The following is an 18,146-nucleotide window of genomic DNA, read 5'->3' as shown; positions in this document are numbered from 1 at the left end:
TTAACATGTTAAAATGTCTGTGAATTACCTGTGCCTCTGTCTATGCCTATTTTTTTGTGAACAGGTCTCTCTCTTAAGGGATCCCGATCTCAACGAGACTACCTGTTTGAATTAAAGATAATGTCCTGTACCGCTTGTTCACACTGAACATGGAAAAAGTGGGTTCAAATACTTTGCTGCATACTGTAGCGTACACGAATAAGTAGACACGTTAGCCCTTGGCTAACGGAGCCGGACACTTTGGTCGACTGGTTAACGTTGTCGCCCGTGGTGTGGGAGAGTCGGGTTCGCGTGCCGGCTGCGGCGTCCCGGACTGTCTCCCGAATTCGCTACAATACAGTCAAGAGTGAAGCTCCAAAAAATATGAAGCTACGTTCTCTCGTTTCATTTGAAATTTTCACCAGGTTGTAGTAATGTATTTGCAATCACGCTTGTAAGTGTATAATCTGTCTGTGAATTACCTGTGCGTCTGTCTAAGCTTATTTTTTTGTGTGCACAGATCTCTCTTAAGAGATCCCGATCTCAACGAGACCACCTGTTTAAATAAAAAAATAAAATAAATCAACCCTAATTGAAAACGTGGGTTCTCAGTAATATTCGTACATCTTCCAGTAGCCTCATAGTGTTACTAAAATATTTTCATCTCATCTGCACGGTGACATCAAGTCTCGCTCATGTCTGTCTAAAAACCTGTTTGCCTGACAACATCTTTGGTACAAAAAATAAGTCCCCGGGTTCTGGTGTTTCTAGCGCATGTATTTTATGGGTTAGATTAATATGAATGTAGGGTGTATTCAAATTAGCGCAACTCAAGTGTACTTTAAATTATGATCAAGGTTTCTCTCACATGGAGAACATTTTGGGAGACGGGGTATCCACACATTTTTACCATCATCCCGTCTGCTTTCTTAGATTATCTGATGAAATAATAATAATAAAAATACCATCGCTTCCTTCATGCTGTCTTTAGTATTGACCAAATGTAATCAGAGATAAAATGTAAAAAAAAATTCCATGTAACTTTTTAACAAGGAAACCATTTAAGGATCCCTCTTAATGCCTATACACTTATGTAAACATCAGAAGTTCTACTGTGCACTGAGACTAAGCAAGCGAGCAGTGTCAAATGGGGTCTAGTATATATATATATATATATATATATATATATATATACATACAATAGTGCAAAAGGAACAAGACTGATTGGCGTGTTTTCAGTAAGCAAAAAGATCTTTAGAATAGAAATGGATGTTATGCACTATCTAAAGTTGCAATATCTGACAATTTAAAGTCAGATAAAGACAAAGCGACAACAACCCCAATTACAAATAAATGATTCATATCTTACTCTGTCAATTCAACAAGTCATTTCTTTGCAGCAACAAACACCAAGCAATGAAATTGGGTAACATAAATCCTTTATTGAACAACTATATGCAAAGGGATAGAAAAACTGAAATATCCAACAATCAGAATAAGAAATTTTTTATGAAAAACACTTCTGGCCAATAACAGTTGCTTCAGGGTTAAAACAGTCAACAAGCACAGCAATTTATAACTAACAGAAACCATAATGGGTGAAAACAAAAAAAAAAAAACTGAAATTTATGTCAACCTATGGAATATTTTCCAAACTGTTAAAATGCCATCAAAAGAATTGACCACCATATGAACAGAAATATAGCCCCATGCTGACATAAACCCCCTCCCCAGCCCAACACAAAAACACGTGCGCACACACACCAACTGTCCTTCAAAATTATATACATCAGCGTAGGTGCCCCCTTGACAATGCAGTTGAAAAAAATACGCAAATAATGACAAAAATACTAAGATAAACTAAACAGGCGGGCCAGAAGTTTTAATACGTCCGTTCTAAAAGTAAAAACAAGGGTGTAAGTGGATATTGGCAGGGACAGCGAGGACAGAAAGCAGCACTACTGAGCTTCCTCCTCTGGACAAGAATGCCATGTCAATCGCTCCTCATAGAAGGAAATAACCACCTGGGGGCAGCGAGTGTTGGCCTCACGAGCTGGGACTAAATCAGCTTCGTCTGAATCTTTCCTGTAGCACAGTGGAAGAAGGGAAGGGAAAAGTAAATGGTTTTGCAGCCATCTGTTGAGGACTCATTTCTATTAAAACTCAGTCTATGTTTGGCTTCATGTGAGGTGGATGGAGACTTTTGTTCATCCAGAGATGCAAACTCGGTTCATATGGCAAAAACACAAACTCGAGATGCGAATATGAACGTTCTCAGAGGAATACAGCTATAGTTTCCTGACACAGATAAACTGTTTTTTTAAGTGCTATACAAGCAAAGTGTTAACAAAAGTAAAAAATAAAAACAAATGGCAAAACCAGACTAAATTATTCCAAAAGAAAATGTTTGAGCTGGGTGCAGAAAAGTTGTACCCCCCCCCCCCAAACCATCAAGTATCCGACTTACCACTTCATCAGAAACATCAACTCGCCACTGCTGTCTGTTGCGCCGATGATCCTCTCTGGTTCCAGATTCCTATCGAAACCTCTGGGCTTCTCAGCCTTGAAGAAAATGAAAGACATTCAATAAAATGTATACATCGTGAATTTACATAAAATCAAATCAGTTCATCTGGACAAAACACGTGAGAAACATTTCCCTCATCTAAGAGACCTCTTCAGTCTCAACTGACTGCAGGTATCCCCACCCTTATCAACAATACAGCTGCATAATGACCACAAACGATCCGTTTCATATGCAAATTACCGTGACCATAAACTAGAGTTACAATGGCCATGTGTACTATGCAGAGGATTGGGGAATAGCTGCAATCACAGCATTGTAAAATGGCAACTGCTGTTCTCTCCTCCCCCCTTCAGGGATGGTCATCCCCTCTTTAACACTAGAACGACCCGGATTTCACTCCTACCTAAAACGACCATGGGCGGTCAAAAATGACCGCCAGTTTTTAAACTATATATTCTACCTCAAAAACGAAACGGAAAACACAGATTGCTAATCTAACAAACGTAACAAGGTCTATAAAACGTGAAATGCAAGAAAAAAAAGAGAACAGAAAATAACCATTGAAACAGCCCCAAACAACAACCGGAACTTAAAAACTACTAGAATGACCATGGGTCGTCAAAATGACCGCCCACATTTTTAAACTCTATATTCTGTCAAGATAAATACCCAATTGAGATATTAATGCATTTCATATGTTAGTATGTCTGTGAATAAACCACTGACACCAAAATTAACATTTTAGCAAGTTTAATTCTATTTTTCAAACAACTTAAAGACGCCTCTGTCCAATGCCTGTAAATACTGCAACGCCTCGGTGGTAGTCATGGTGCGTCTGTAACCAGACATGTTGGCAATAATCAAAAGTCAAGTTTAGACTATTACTCTGCACTGGAGAATGCTAGTGTGTTTCCTGCACAGAGCAATGAACTTTGCGAAGAAAATGCGCGTCATAAATAGTGACATGACGCGCAAATTACAAGCCGTCTTTTTGACGGCTCATGGTCATTTTAGGTAGATCTTACAACTTTTTAGTGCAATTGGTCTAAAACTCATTTTAATGCAAATATGTGCAATTTTAGGAGCATCTAGGGAACGACAGGTCTGTATCTTTTTTCCCCACAAAGTTATTAAACTTTGAAAATCCAAAACCCTCAAAATGACAGCCTTGGTCGTTCTAGTGTTAAGGTATGAGTGATAAACTTTTCTCTCAAAAACTTTGTGTCCAGATGAATCAATTCAACTTTCTTGAATGCATAAATACATCATGAAAACTTATCACAGTCCTGTACAGTGATAAGATAAAATTACCGAAAGAGTCAACTCACCACATTCTTCTTTTTGGCATCCGTTTCTGGCTCATCAGTTGAGGCCTTCCGTTTGACAGGAGAAGGCTTCTCCGTCACATTTTTCTGAGACTCTAAAAAAGCTGATATCAGTTCTGGGCAATCTAGATTCTCCTCTGGTTCCCAGGTATTGTCTGCTCTGAATGGAAAAAAAGACCAATTATTTACATCTTTGCAGTGATCTCCATGGTCAACAACATAGCAAACCATACAGAACAGCTTTTTGCAGAAATGCAGGTTTTTCATGCAATCATAGTGTGCATGAATGAACAAAAGCATTGCACTACCCCCATACCAGGGAGGCACTTCCCACTCAGCCAGGGGGCTCAGGTATCCCATCCACAGTGAACTCACTCTGTAAATCCTTTCCACTTCAGAAAGAACTCTACTTTGCCATTGACAATACGTTGGTCAAGCACCTTCTCCACAACAAATTCTTCAGGCTCATCTTGTACCTCCTTCTTTCCCTTGGTATTCTGCTTCTTGCCCATTATTGTCCTGTAAAGCAAGAAATGAATGGGTCTGATAAATTCCACTTTAGGAATGCATTAACAATTCAAGCCCCTTGAGGCAAATTTGTAATTTGCGATATTGGGCTATACAAACAAAATTGAATTGACTGACAATGGAGAATAGTTAACAAATCAGTTTACATTTTGGCCTTTTAATGCAGGCCTGAGCAATCTTATCCAGAAAGAGCCGGTGTGGGTGCAGGTTGTTCTTCCAGTTACACACCTGATTCCACAAATCAACCAGTTGTCTTTGCCGAGGAACTTGATTAAGAGACACGCGTGTAACTGCTTGGTTGGAACAAAGACCTGCACCCACACCAGCCTTTTCTGGATAAGATTGCCCACCCCTGCGTTAATGGATTCAATTGTCCAGAGACAGGCAATGTGATCTAGAAAGGGCAGGTGTGGGTGCAGGTCTTTGTTCCAACCAAGCAGTTAACACACCTGATTCTATTAGTCAATCAATAGTTTTGTTTCAACAAGCAGTTACATACCCTAATTCTATTAATCAACCAATAGTTTTTGCTAAGGACCTTGTGTTTTTAGTGGCATTGGATAGGCTGAGGGTGCCTTGTCTGTTGCAAAGGTGGGCCCAAGAATGACGGCCTTGCCCGGAGCTATATGTGTTAAGTTTAGATATATGTTCTTGTATATATGTCTTTGTCTTTCTGTTACACTGCTGTGGGAAATTTCGTTTAATTTCATGTACTGAAATGACAAAAAGTTCCTAATTCGTAGAATCAGGTGTGTAACTGCTTGGTTGGAACAATGACCTGCACCCACACCGGTCCTTTCTGGATCATGTTGCCCATCCCTGGTAGACCATCTGGAAAGCTAATCCAGTGGTGTTGTCCAGATGGATATGAAATCTGCACAAAACATAGTAGTGAATGAATGTTAAATCAAGTACGTTGTCGACACATTGCTAGCCAGGACGCGTGTTACCTTTTTGAATCCGAGGGTGCCACCTTCCCAATTTTCAAAAGTTTACGGCCTCTTTGGGATGACCTGGTTGCAAAGGCATATTATGGCCGTTTTGAGATGTGGCAAGAACAATACTCATGCTGGCTACAAGCTAGCTTGAGTTGACAAACAATGAACTGACATTAGTCGGTCAACGTGAATTGCTCGTGTAGCCAACAGCTACACGTTAAGACAAATCTCCTATATGATGTGCAAAATTTGAGGAACATCGACAAAATAAAGCCAACTTGACATGAACTGAAGCTAGAGTGACGGTAACTGCTTTGGCTAGCCGAGTGTAACGTCATTTGGGCAGTTTGTACTTTATTTGACTAGCTTAGCTGGTATAGCCCTTTTGAGCTGTTTGAATTCCAACGATAAATCGACTAGCATTATCGTTTTAAGTAAAACGTGACCAACACACATCCACCCTAAACGTTAGCGTTAGCTACGTTAGCAAAGATAGCGGCAGCTCCCCGAAACAAAGCTAGGTCACGCTACAACGTAAGTAATCTTACTTATTCGTTTAAAAACTTTTACCAGCTGCAACTACTTAAACGGGACAAGAGTATATATTATCCTGGATATTTTTGCATCGTAATTCACTTCGAATTCAGAAAAGATCTAAAAAATAAAACTAGAACGGCACCCGGACATCTGCACAGAAAATTCATCATTCGACTGTTTTTCTACCAGCTTTCCCGTGCCCGGGCTTTCGTGTTATTTGGTTCCGTCGACGCAGCGATACACATCTACCATTAAAATATGAATAACTTACCGTATCTATTTATTGAGAAAACACTTGAACCGATACAGTGCTCTATGGACACGAGGTCTGCCACTTCTATGCAACACTCGTCTAGCACTGGCGCGCCAAAAGGGTTCGGTGTTTGGTACGGGTGCCGCGAAGAGCACCCGTACAGGCGCCCTGCAGTTTACAGTCCGAAAACAAATCAAGGGTTCCTGCTCGGCAATAGCACCTTTTCTTTTATAAATACAATGTTATAGTAAAAAAAAAAAAAACCAAAAAAAAAAAACACATTTTCAGTCCTCTGTTTTATATTCAAATAGTTACGGTGTTTTTTTCAAATTTTTTTATTCAAAAATACTACCGGAAGTCAGTTTATTTATTTTTTTTATAATGAACGCAGTATTCCATTCCAGCTCCTTAAATGACTTCATCGCTACATTCAGTAATCACCACGCATGCTATCATAAAAAAACAAAAACATTTCGCTCAAAAATAAAAAAAATACACACAAAATCATTTTATTTTTGGGGGGGGGGGGCTCAAACTAAAAATAAAAAAGAATTAGTGAAGAACACACAAGACATTACCTCAAAAGCCACACTAAAATTGTTAAGGATATAGTGCACTTTCTTCAAATCTTTGAAACACAGACACACAAAAACATTCACACAGTGTTAACTGCATATAGGTGTACCTATGATTAATTAGCATGTCATCCATCCATCCATTATCTTAACCGCTTATCCTGCTCTCAGGCTCGCGGGGTTGCTGGCAGATAATGTGAAATATAATTAAATGTAAAACCAACATTCTGTCCTTTAGCAATATGGTCGGCAATTGTATTTTCTTTGTGGTTTAGGTCCATCTAAATTGACATTTCAACAATAAAGGTTGATTAATGCACTTAAGTACTTCATTTTTTAGTCAAGTCACTTAAGTGTTCCTATTTGTCCAATATTATATCATCAAATAAACCACCAGTGTGGCAAAATATCATCTAATCCAAAAATATGGAGTAACTAAAGTGGTTAATTAAAAAAAATTGATCATGAAATTAAATATTTTCTGATTTTAAATCAAGTCTTTAAAAACTTATGACTTTACATCTGTGCATTACAGATACACAATAATCAAAATTTAAATTAAGGCCTTTTCTGTTTACTCAATGGAGTGTCACCATAGAAGGTGGATGAACATTTTCTATATTTGTAGCTTCAAGTTTAAATATCAAATAAATGTACATGCGCTTATAACCTAATTCAAATCTAGAGCTTATAAATGTTGAATACTGTTTCGAATCTTTAACCACCTTATGTTGTCATTATGAACCCCCCAAAAAAAAAGATACTGCCCATGAGTCTCATGATGAGAGAAAGGTATAGCCAAACTTATGGTTACGATTCCTCTTGCTTAAAAAGAACCATTTGGAAGTCTGTGTTGATTTCATACTCATCGCTCACGTAGTACATACGTTTCATTTTAACAGTAATCCATCCATTTCTTCATATTGGACAAAGAGCTCTGACCTGTGATGAATAGAGTTCAATGCAATCAATGAGGGACAAAAAAATAGCATACCACATTTAAGCCAAAGCTAACATGATGCTACAGCAGTCCATCACAGGGAAATCGAGAGGTCATTTTAGAAATTGTGTTGATTTTACAGTCGGGCATGGTTGTTTCCTACTGTTCCTTCCTGCAACACAGCCTATAAATGATTACCAGTAGGATTCACTCCGTTGCGGCACAGCAAAGCATGCTGAGTAAAATTAGTGATAAAAATGACAGTAAATTTTCTGAATGACCACCAGAATTGGCTATGATAGACTGCTGTGGCATCATGTTAGCTTTGGCTGAACTGTGTCATGTTTTTTTATGCACTGAATGAGGATTGTGAATTTGTCCTCTATTAAACTGCATTGAACACGAGATGACAAGATGGAGCTGCATGACCAGTATGAATAAATGGATAAATTGCACTGAACGCGAGATGACAAGATGGAGCTGCATGTCCAGTAAGAATAAACAGACAAATGACTGAAAATGAAACCTACGAATGCACTACAGTAATGTGAGTATCAATAAGAACAGGTTTAAAAATTCAGGATGATTTCTTCAAATTGTCTACTTGCACATAGAATCAGGGCTCAGCAAGAAATACACCATGGTGTCCCCCCTTACATGGTCCCATTCAATCCTCATTACTGTTTGCTTGTCAAATAATAGCTATGTTTACTTTCACATACTACCATCTGGGCATTTACAGAGCCAACAAAATGTAAGTATGGATAACTTTATGGTAATAACAAGCATAGACAGAAGCACTTAGCATCACTAGAATTTGTTAGCATCATCTGTATGTCACAAGTACCTGAACCTGTTTCAATGCATAATAAGACCTTTTTGTCCAGTGTGTAAGCTACATTTCCCCCAATAGGACATTATTATTTACAGATGCTTTTTCACTCTTCCAGGTTTTGCTTTTTTAGGCTTTCATCCAAGGTCAACCAAAACACTCAGGAAGAAGGAGTTCCCAAAACCAAGTTAGGCAAGTGAGTTCAGAAATAGAAAGACCTAAAAACTGCACATCCCAGCTGACAATGTTGCATCACAGCTTTTTGTCCTTCTTTCTCTTGTCATTTTTATTTTCAGTTGTTGTAGAGGTAATTGGCTTCCTTACAAGATGAACCACAACCCTTCCGTTGGCACCACACTGCAGGGTGTATCTTTGGGGGCTAAGGGGTTCCCCCAAATCATTCCTCATCCTAGAAAGGATGTCCCTGGTGAGTTGATCTATTTGTTGGCTTACAGCGCCCAGTGTCTTAGCTGTAAGCTGTTTCTCCCTGAAAAGCCTGTCTCTCTGAGCCTGCAGCTTCTCCACCTCCCCCTGGAGCCCTGTGATGGCATCCAGCTTGCGCTTGCGGCAGTTTTGCGCTGCCAGCTTATTCTTTCCCCGCCTTCGAATGTCTCTCAGGAGGGTTACCTGTTCTGGTGAAAAGCCATGGCCCTCAAGGACATCCAGGAACTCTTCCACAGGCATATTGACTATCTGCATAGCTGAGAAGGGGATGCACATGGCACGAGCGCGCATCTCATCTCGACTCAGCTCCCTCTCTACCACCCTCTGGTCCTCTTCCTCACTGAGAGGTTCTTCTTTGATGCCTTTGTGGGGGAATGAAGCTACTGAGGGCTGATGGAAGAAGGCAGGAGAGGAGTAGCTGTGGTCATGCCACACACTTTCACTCAGATCCACAGGGGACCATGATGTGGTGTGGTCAAAGATACCTTTGGAGGGGATGGAGTCAACCTCGCTGGTATAGCCTGTGGCTCCACACCCATCCTCACAGTAAGAACTGGATGACGATGAGACCTCGGATGTACCTTAACCAGTGAGGGAATAACAAGAACACATCTCATTACAAATATAAATGCCTCCCATCTCATATCTCAAAACAGTACTGTGATGCACAGATTTCTACATCTAGGGGTAACTGTAGAGATTTTAACCAACCTGGGGAGGCAGGACCTCGAGAACTGTTCTCCAAGGAGAGGCCAGAGTCTGAGTCCAGATCTTCCAGCAATTGTGGGTCTATGGCCCCCAAATTATCCAACATCTGGGAATCAATGGTGCCCAGGTCATCCAAATGCAGCAGGTTAATCTGGTCAAACACTGCTTCATCCAGACAACCATCCAGTGGTACATGGGATGACAAATTCCTTGTAACATTACATACTGAAACAAATGGGAGTGCAGCCAAATCCATTGTCATCCCCATTGATGAGTCTGAATGAGAGGAGTTTGTGGACTCCAGGCAGAAGAAGGGTGCTTGTTGCTGGGCGACTGGCATGGCCGCAGTCCTCTCTGACACCATATCATAAGCTGCAGCCCTGGATACCATGGCGTCATGAAGACTGACATCCTGGCTGATGGTGCTAGTGATGTCTGCATCAAGGTCAGTGAAACACTCAGTATCCAACGGGTCCAAGTCCTACACAGAAGATATAATTGTACAATTGCATTCAGGCATATCTGCTGGGGTGAGCAATCTCATCCAGAAATGGTATAGGCTTTTGTGCCAACCCAGCAGTGACAAACCTGATTTTACTAATCAATGAGTGGGGTCTTTGTAAGGAGCTTGATTGGTGGACTCAGGATTTAGCTGATTGGCACTGAACCATGATTGGCACTGAACAGAAGCCTTCCACCCACACTAGTCCTTTCTGGAGGAGAATCCAGCCCCTGATTTACCGGAATTCTTAAACCAAAAGCAACTAGCCCAGAGTAAAGAGGAGTTCCAGACACCAAACTTTATCTTCTTTTTTTTGTTGATTCCCCCCCTTTTCTCCCAACTGTACTTAGCCAATTGACCTTTCGCAAAGTCCCGCCCCCCTTAGTTACTATTGCTATGCCCGTCAAGCATTTCAGAACTATCCAGGAAGTAGCCGGAAAACACCAAAACATGAAGGAAGAAATCAGCGCATTGTGTGGGTAAAAGTAACAGTAATAATACGTTAGCTGTATTAGCTATCAATAATAGCTAGTAGCAAGCTTAGCTTGGACAGGTATTTTTGTTGATTTTGGATGGATTAAGCTGGTCATGGGATCCGCTATACTGTGAAATCTATTGCCGACATTGCGCTTCTTGCGTTCTGGGTTTTGGGAAGGGAAAGAAAATTACACCCCCTCCAAACTTTTCAGATATCTTGTATCCGATTTGCAGATCCCATAGGCACACCATTTCAGCATTTTGTTGTGTGTTTGAAAGCTTGACGGACCGTTGCTAAGGTAGGATTGGACAAGCACCGTTCTGGGGCGGTACTTTGTGAAAGGTCAATTACCCCACTCTTCTGAGCCGTCCCAGTCACTGCTCCACCCCCTCTGCTGAGCCGGGGAGGGCTGCACACAGCCACATGCCTCCTCCGATACATGGAGTTGCCAGCAGCTTCTTTTTACCCGACAGTAGGAAATTCACCAGGGGGATGTAGCATGTGGGAGGATCACGCTATTTCCCCCAGTTCCCCCTCCCCCCTGAACAGGTGCCCTGACTGACCAGAGGAGGCGCTAGTGCAGCGACCAGGACATATACCCACATCCGGCTTCCCACCCGCAGACACGACCAAGCCGGAGGTAACATGGGGATTCGAACCAGCGATTCCTGTGTTGATAGGCAACAGAATAAACTGCCACACTACCCGGACACCTGCTCCAAACTTTATCTTACGGAGATAACTCACATCTAGGTCACTGACAGGAAGAGAGAGGAAATGGCTCCACTGCTGGTCAATGTCGACGGCAGGGGGATGGCTGCGCGCTGGATCGAACACTGCAGCATTGCTATCAAGCAAACTCTTAAAAAAAAAAGAAAGAAAAAAAAGGATTCAATAAAAGACAGCAATGAGACAGAACACACACATAAGCTTTACCAGGGCTCACGTATATTTGGAGTTTAATTTTAACAATTTTATGTCTTTATTGTATCTTTCCTAGAAAATTACACCATTGGCAATGGATTAACTAGATGATGATATCCCCTTGCTCTACCTTCCTGTTCCTGTCTGCTCTGCTTTCACATGCTCTGAGCATATGAGAAGGGGATATACACTATCTCTTTTACATTATTTTGATTTATTTTAACTTACCTACACTATATTTTGCTTTTTTGTATACTCTGTGTTTACAAGTTCTATTTAATTGCCTTTTTTGTTTTTGTCTTACACATTAACTCTTCATACTGCTGCACAACCAATTGCTCCTCTGGGGACAATTAAAGTTCTACTAAGACTAGAAATAAAGCCACTTTATTTTGTCATTATAGATTACAACGAATTTGTTGTCTATATTCAACCCATCCTATTGTATAGGAGCAGTGGGCAATTGCAGTGCAGCACCTTGGGACCAACACCAGCTCTTCTTTCCATTGCCTTGGTCAGGGGCACAGGCAGGAGTATTAACCCTAACATGCATGTCTTTTTGATGGTGGGAGGAAACCGGAGCAGCTGGAGAAAACCCACGCAGACACGGGGAGAACAAGTTAACTCCACACAGAAAGGACCTGGGACAGTCTGGGGTTCGATCAGTACCCTCTTGCAGTGAGGCTGCTAACCACTGGGCCATAGTGCCACTCCGCAAAAAGCGCAATTGTGTGTTTTGCAAAAAACAGACGGAGAGAGATACGCAAGCACAAATTTTGTGGAATTTTTGCAAGCACTTGCCGCCTATTTCTGAATTATTCTCCGACTTCAGTAGTTACTTTGAATTCTATGAACGAAAGCACGCCTTTGTATAGCCACAGCAACTTTGCCGCACACTAGCATCAGGACGAGTTGTACCAATGCTAATGTGCAGCACAGCTGCTGTGGCTAGCCCTCCTACAGTTAATAGTCAGAAAGATTAGACTCTAGAAACTACTGCAATTAGAGACAAACAACATCAAATATGGCTAGACATCTAATTTTTCATACCGTAAAGCACTGCCCAATATCACCAATAGACGGGTTTCTTCTGCTGATGACCCCCAGAAGGATACTTTTTCCGCTTGTGGGCCAGCATATACTCAAATAAAACAATACTACAGGAAACCACAATCAATCAAGAATTGTATACCTCTTGTTCCAGTGCAATACTGTGAGCCAACTGACTCAGTGAACCAGGTTCCTCCTCTTTCACATGACCATTTTCTTCCTAAAGGAGCAAAAGATACAGATGAGGAAGAAAAGAACTGGTGAATAATATGGCAAAGACAAACACGACTGAAAAGAACAAAGCCTGTTTGACAACTGACATTCAAATGTCAAGGCAAAATGTTACACTGGACATAGTCCTTTAATTACTTTAAATTGGATATCTTTTATAATCACTCTTCTTTTGTTTTGGTAGAGGAAAGAGTAGTGGTTGTTATTGCTGATGCACTGTAACCAGGTTAAACTGCTCCCAGTCGACCACAACTTTTATAATTCTCCTGTCAATTGTGGCCACGGTCATTTATGACTGATATACAAATTCAATGACTTTGTGTGTGTAAATGTTTGTAAGTGTGCGTATGTTAACTAACAAGAGAACTTTGTATTAGGAAAGTGTAAGCAGATGTGGGTGTGCAAGGCTTCTTTATATCATAAAAGTTGGGCTAATCACAAGTAATGAGCTAATCCTGCTAGTTGCTGTAACACCCGGCAGATACAGTGAATACAGCAACACAAGAAGGTACCAACTGTCAGCCATGGAGACAGAACAAATGAGTGAGAAACTTAATCTCTATTGCACAATAACAAAGGCACAGAAAAGGAGTTTCACTTGGCAATTCCTTACACCCAGAAAGAGGAACGCTAGAGGCAAAAATAAAACGTTGCACCCTGACCTAATCAACTTCTGTGAAGGCTTTGTTTGGGCTTGTAGACTGTTGCTGAAGAGGCTTTTCAAGCTGAAATGACTCGGAGCATCACAAGTACTCATGTATAATGAGACATTTGAGTTCCTGTGAAAATTGATTAAATAAACCTAAAATTATTGTTCAATGAGTGGCAAAACTTTAATTGTTTCACTTGAACATAAGGTAAAGAACCAAAGATGTGTCAACATTGTCCTTGTGACTGGAGGGTAGGCTTTTATATCCCAGTACAGACCATTTTTGAGTAAGGAAATGGTGTTGGTCTGAGCCCCACAGCTGGTGGCTGAGGCTGAAGACAGGGGATACGATTACAGATTCACCTACATCAACTGGCCTAAAGGGATTACAGCCACCTAGCAGCTGTTTGTCCCCTGAAACAAAAACAAAAAATGCTGGATGACTAAAGGGATCAAACGGAGGCCTCATCTTGCAGTCTGTGGAGAGATGATGTGACATTCACCGCCACAGATTTAGCAAAAATGCTCAATACATTTCAAGTTATTGTATATCCTACAATACATTTTAGTACTTTACAGTTATTAAGGGACTAAACCCCAAATCCCTGTCTGATGGTGGTCGAACAGCTATCAAATGTTCTTTCAATACATCTAACTCAGATTCAGCACTATGTGAATTTACACATAACACAAGAAAACATGTGTAATGATGTTTTTCTCTGACAAGAGTTTCCCATATCGTGTTTCGCAAAGTCGGGGACAGACACATTCAACAGTGAGCACACTTTGTCTTGGAGTCAAGTTGGTAAACATCACCCTGCTAGTTTCTTAGATAACAATGTGTCAACACCCAACAATGACAGGCCATATTACCCCAAATCAATATTAGTCCAAAAATTTAACCCCCAAATCTGAGTGACTTTGTGACTGACACCACTGATTGATCACTGAGTTCTTGCAAAGAGAAAATTACTGAACAATAAGCTTTTTCTTTTACATGTAGTTCAGCTTCCCTGTGTGTCCAGTAATAGATCGGTGGAACCCTTCATTACATAACTATATCGATTGACGTCAGCTCGCTAACAGCTACAGAGGCTAAGGCGTCAGGGTTTCTTTAATAACTTTTATCGTCCACATTCCCAGTTACTCGCTGCTGTAACAGTAACACACTGCCTTACACTCCAATACAGACCTTAGGGTCAACTCAGCCCAACTTTCACGTTGACTCAGATTACGCAGTACACACACACACACACACACATACACACACACACACACACACCTCTCCGAGAACCTCGCCGGTTCCGGAGCTACAAGGCCCCTGTCCGAAGAGATGCTGGGCTGTTTGATGGCCATTGTCGGGCGGATGTTCACAGTCATCACCGGCATCACCCCCGGTGCTCTCCGACCCCAAGCTAGTGTCAGCGTCGTCGCCGTCTGATGGCTCTATAGAGTCGGGCTTGTCACTGTCGGGAACTTGGTGCAACAGCCATGCGTTCAGTTGCGTGGGGAACCGCGGGGAGCCCAGAGCCCTCACTTCGTCCAGCAGCCGGCGACTGGCGAAAAAATAGTCCAACTCGGGACATTTGGGGTGCACGCTGTACCCATCTAGGGTGTCCCTCAAACTGTGAAAGGGTGTCTGGGTGTAGGCTGAGCTGGGTCCCAAACTAATTTCAAAGAGAGGCGTGTAATAGCCGTTCAAGTAGCTGTCGACATCCACGCGAACTCCAATCAAACTGAGTAAGATGGTAAACTGGATCAGGCCTTCTGTGAGATACTTTTTCGCGATTTGCATTTTTTTCCCCTTCCAATTCTTTGCGAACAGTGGAGAATTGTGAAGCCGTGACCCCCGTCCGCTCCCCTGCAGACAAAACAAAGACGGAAGCCTACAAAAGAGCACGCGCTCCCCTGTCAGACAAAGAGGTCCGCCCGTGCCGGCGAATTAGCAGCTAGCCGGTAGCTATCAGTTTGAGGGAGCAGTTAACGTCAACTTCCTGGTAGAAACATCGCGTAAACGGTTCTTCTGCGATCGCTTACAGCGGATTAATCACTTCAGACATACTTTTTTGAAATGAAAACCGCTCCAAACGCGACCAGTTTGACGTGTATCAAAAGCTGAAATGTCATTCGAGCTAAATGTTCTCACCGTGGTGTACAGCGATTGAGGAGGGGACTTGTGTTCCATAATTTGCATATTTCATACACGCCGGACGGCAAAAGCTTCCGCCGCACAAGAGTTTGATTGGCCGAGAGCACAGCCTGTAAATATTTTGGCCAATGACAGAATACCACAGTTGACACACGCCAGCTCCCCCGCCCTCACCAAAACGTCAGAAATGATTGAGGATTACGATGTGCGAAACTCAACTCGTACCATATTTCATATCAAATACAATGAGCCTTTTCAAGGCTGTTTTCACCGATTTTGCATAGACGTTTGCCACAGTGGACCCCAAACGTTTGTCCCACTGACCTGCATTTGTCCAGCACTTGGACTACTGGTAGAGGAATGAACTGCAGCTAACTGAATTAGTGGGTGCGCTCATTTTCCTAGAGCCTATTGCGCAATCCTTTCCTATTGCACAATCCGGCAAAAAGTGACGACGAGCGGCGAGGGAGGAGCACATGGAAGGGAAAACATTTGCCAGCGGGAGGTGTCAAAAGCATGGATGTGTCAGAGCGATCAAAGCTTTACTGTACCTGTTGTTGTGTCAGCCATGTGGTCGAGGTAAAGCCCATTTATGCTCTCCGGATGGACTTGAGCTGGCGCGAAATCGTGACGAGAAAACGTCTGGAAGTTTTATACTCCTGTAAGCGTAGCCGTAGACGCTTGCTTGAATTGAGCGGGGCATCCGGCGTATGTTCTTCACTCGGTTTACTGGCGGATATCCGGCGTATGTGTCGACTGAGAAGCATTTTAAATGGTGCGCAAACTCCGCCTGCTCGGCGCACCACAGGCGTACGCCGGCGAAGTAATGGTGCGAACCCCCTGTAAAGTCCGCAAGTGACGTCAGGGTCAGCGGGGCGGAATCGAGAGAGTGAGCAGTAGTGCTAAACAACCAATTAGGCCCAGAGAAAATACACGTAACATTGCATATTGTAACTCTAATGGAATTCCACATTTATGCCATGAAATTTGCGAAGCGAAAACACAACTTTAGACCAAAGAACGTTGAATCGGTTCATCTCGACACAACGTTTATCTGAGAGAAACGTTTAATCACTCATCTAAGTGACCAGGTATCTCCAGCCTTATGAACAATACAGTTGCATAGTTCAACTTTCTTTGCTCTTCTATTAAGTATGCGCAAAGACACCGACTTTAGACCGTCTTCCCTGGAAGCGTACATGTACAATGTCAAAAACAGTAAGAATCTTAAAAGTGTCAAAACCAAGTCAGTAATGAAAGAACTTTGTATTTAATTTTTATTTTTGTAACGTAAATTTTTTTGTAGCATCTTCTAGTTAAAATGTGTTAGGTGAATTACTTAGTTTATGTGTTCCTAGTGTTTGTATTGTATTCTGTGCATAATCTTTATCTGAAAAAAAGCAAAACAAAAGCGCAAGAGTTTGCAGGTTAGCATTACTCCAAACCATTAACAACAAAACTGGAATATCAGAATTTTCCAAAGTAGCTAGTATACAGCAGCTTTGGTCCTATTGTGATCTATAACCATGTCTAGCTACCTCATGTACGTATATAAGTAACCTGCTAGCATATTTATTCCAGCACCTTTGCCCTCTGCACCATTGCACTGCTGCCTTCCTGTTTCACCAGTATAAAGTCATTCCTGGTATATATTCCTGAAGATTGTTTTGCATAGGTGGATTATGAGACAATGTACCCCTGGGCACGAATGCATAAGCGCCCCCCCCCCCCCCGACGGGGAAGGTACACTAACTTGTAGCCAACAACCCCAATAACTTAATTCCCCTGTACCTCAACAGGAATTACAGCACACATACACACAATTAATGCCAACGTCATATGAACTAAAACATACATTCCCCTGCAGTTTCCTTCAGTTTTTCAGTAGGACTTTTGGGGCTCTGTTACTGACACGAATGACTAAGTTCTTTGATTATGCGACAAGAAATGCAAAAGTTAATAACTAACTTCACACAGAGGTTCTGGCTTAGGGGCCTCCTGAGCCCCTGGGCCCTATAGCCCCATTCGGTAACCCACCCATGTTGTTTTGCTGTTAATCTATGTAAGTACACTGAGAGCCACTAAACCAGAGCCAAATACGTGGCCCAATAAAGATGATTGTATTCTGTTACATTCAACATATAAAATGACCAAAAACGAAATAGATCGACCAACGGGCATCACCCCAGGTGGGTGTTACACATTGGTGGTGGCTGAGGTGAGTTACCCCCTTCAATGTGAAGCACTTTGGGTATCTAGAAAAGTGCTGTATAGATGTAAGGATTATTATCATCTCATCTCATCTCATCTCATCTCATCTCATCTCATCTCATCTCATCTCATCTTCAGCCACTTTTCCGGGGTCGGGTGGCAGTGGCAGCATGCTAAGTAGGGCACTCCAGGTGTCCCTCTGCCCAGCAACGCCCTCCAGCTCCTTCTGGGGGATCCCAAGGCGTTCCCAGGCCAGATTAGACATGTAGTCCCTCCAACGAGTTCTGGGTCTACCCTGGGGTCTCCTCCGGGGTAGTATTATTATTAATAACAATAATGATTATTATTATTATTACTCCTTACTTA

The 18,146-nt window shown here is 42.0% G+C and overlaps 2 protein-coding genes across 3 annotated transcripts; both read right to left on the bottom strand.

Annotated features, from left to right (window-relative positions):
* Nucleotides 1–1,407: 1,407 nt before the first annotated feature.
* cbx3a (chromobox homolog 3a (HP1 gamma homolog, Drosophila)) lies at nucleotides 1,408–6,242 on the bottom strand. 2 transcript variants are annotated; one of them, XM_056298460.1, is made up of 6 exons: nucleotides 6,106–6,242; nucleotides 5,310–5,372; nucleotides 4,207–4,350; nucleotides 3,835–3,991; nucleotides 2,447–2,541; nucleotides 1,408–2,064 (listed from the first exon to the last, which is right to left on the bottom strand). In XM_056298460.1, the coding sequence occupies exons 3-6, from the start codon at nucleotides 4,341–4,343 to the stop codon at nucleotides 1,938–1,940; spliced, it is 516 nt and encodes a 171-aa protein (XP_056154435.1). In that variant the 5' UTR covers nucleotides 4,344–4,350; nucleotides 5,310–5,372; nucleotides 6,106–6,242; the 3' UTR covers nucleotides 1,408–1,937. The 2 variants fall into 2 exon arrangements, with proteins under 2 accessions (XP_056154435.1, XP_056154436.1); XM_056298461.1 differs by lacking the exon at nucleotides 5,310–5,372 and having other exon boundaries at nucleotides 6,106–6,219.
* Nucleotides 6,243–8,185: 1,943 nt separating this feature from the next.
* On the bottom strand, nucleotides 8,186–15,561 carry nfe2l3 (nfe2 like bZIP transcription factor 3). The gene is made up of 5 exons (XM_056298427.1): nucleotides 14,703–15,561; nucleotides 12,683–12,760; nucleotides 11,314–11,427; nucleotides 9,590–10,067; nucleotides 8,186–9,459 (listed from the first exon to the last, which is right to left on the bottom strand). Exons 1-5 carry the CDS (start codon nucleotides 15,213–15,215, stop codon nucleotides 8,687–8,689), a joined length of 1,956 nt encoding a protein of 651 aa, XP_056154402.1. The 5' UTR covers nucleotides 15,216–15,561; the 3' UTR covers nucleotides 8,186–8,686.
* Between the last annotated feature and the right edge of the window lie 2,585 nt (nucleotides 15,562–18,146).

The sequence above is a fragment of the Lampris incognitus genome, chromosome 18 (assembly GCF_029633865.1).
Source record: "Lampris incognitus isolate fLamInc1 chromosome 18, fLamInc1.hap2, whole genome shotgun sequence".
Classification (NCBI taxonomy): domain Eukaryota; kingdom Metazoa; phylum Chordata; class Actinopteri; order Lampriformes; family Lampridae; genus Lampris; species Lampris incognitus.
The sequence above is the reverse complement of the archived record's forward strand: the minus strand, read 5'-3'. Positions and strand labels throughout refer to the sequence as shown.

Coding starts and splice junctions, on each gene's coding strand:
- cbx3a (XM_056298460.1), bottom strand. CDS start 4,343: ATGGGCAAGAAGCAGAATACCAAGGGAAAGAAGGAGGTACAAGATGAG. Junction 3,992..4,206: donor AAGTGGAAAGGATTTACAGA/GTGAGTTCACTG, acceptor TTTTCCATTCAG/AGCAGACAATACCTGGGAAC. Junction 2,065..2,446: donor TTGATGTTTCTGATGAAGTG/GTAAGTCGGATA, acceptor ACTGTGCTACAG/GAAAGATTCAGACGAAGCTG.
- nfe2l3 (XM_056298427.1), bottom strand. CDS start 15,215: ATGCAAATCGCGAAAAAGTATCTCACAGAAGGCCTGATCCAGTTTACC. Junction 12,761..14,702: donor CCGGCGAGGTTCTCGGAGAG/GTGTGTGTGTGT, acceptor TTGCTCCTTTAG/GAAGAAAATGGTCATGTGAA. Junction 9,460..9,589: donor TCGAGGTCCTGCCTCCCCAG/GTTGGTTAAAAT, acceptor TCACTGGTTAAG/GTACATCCGAGGTCTCATCG.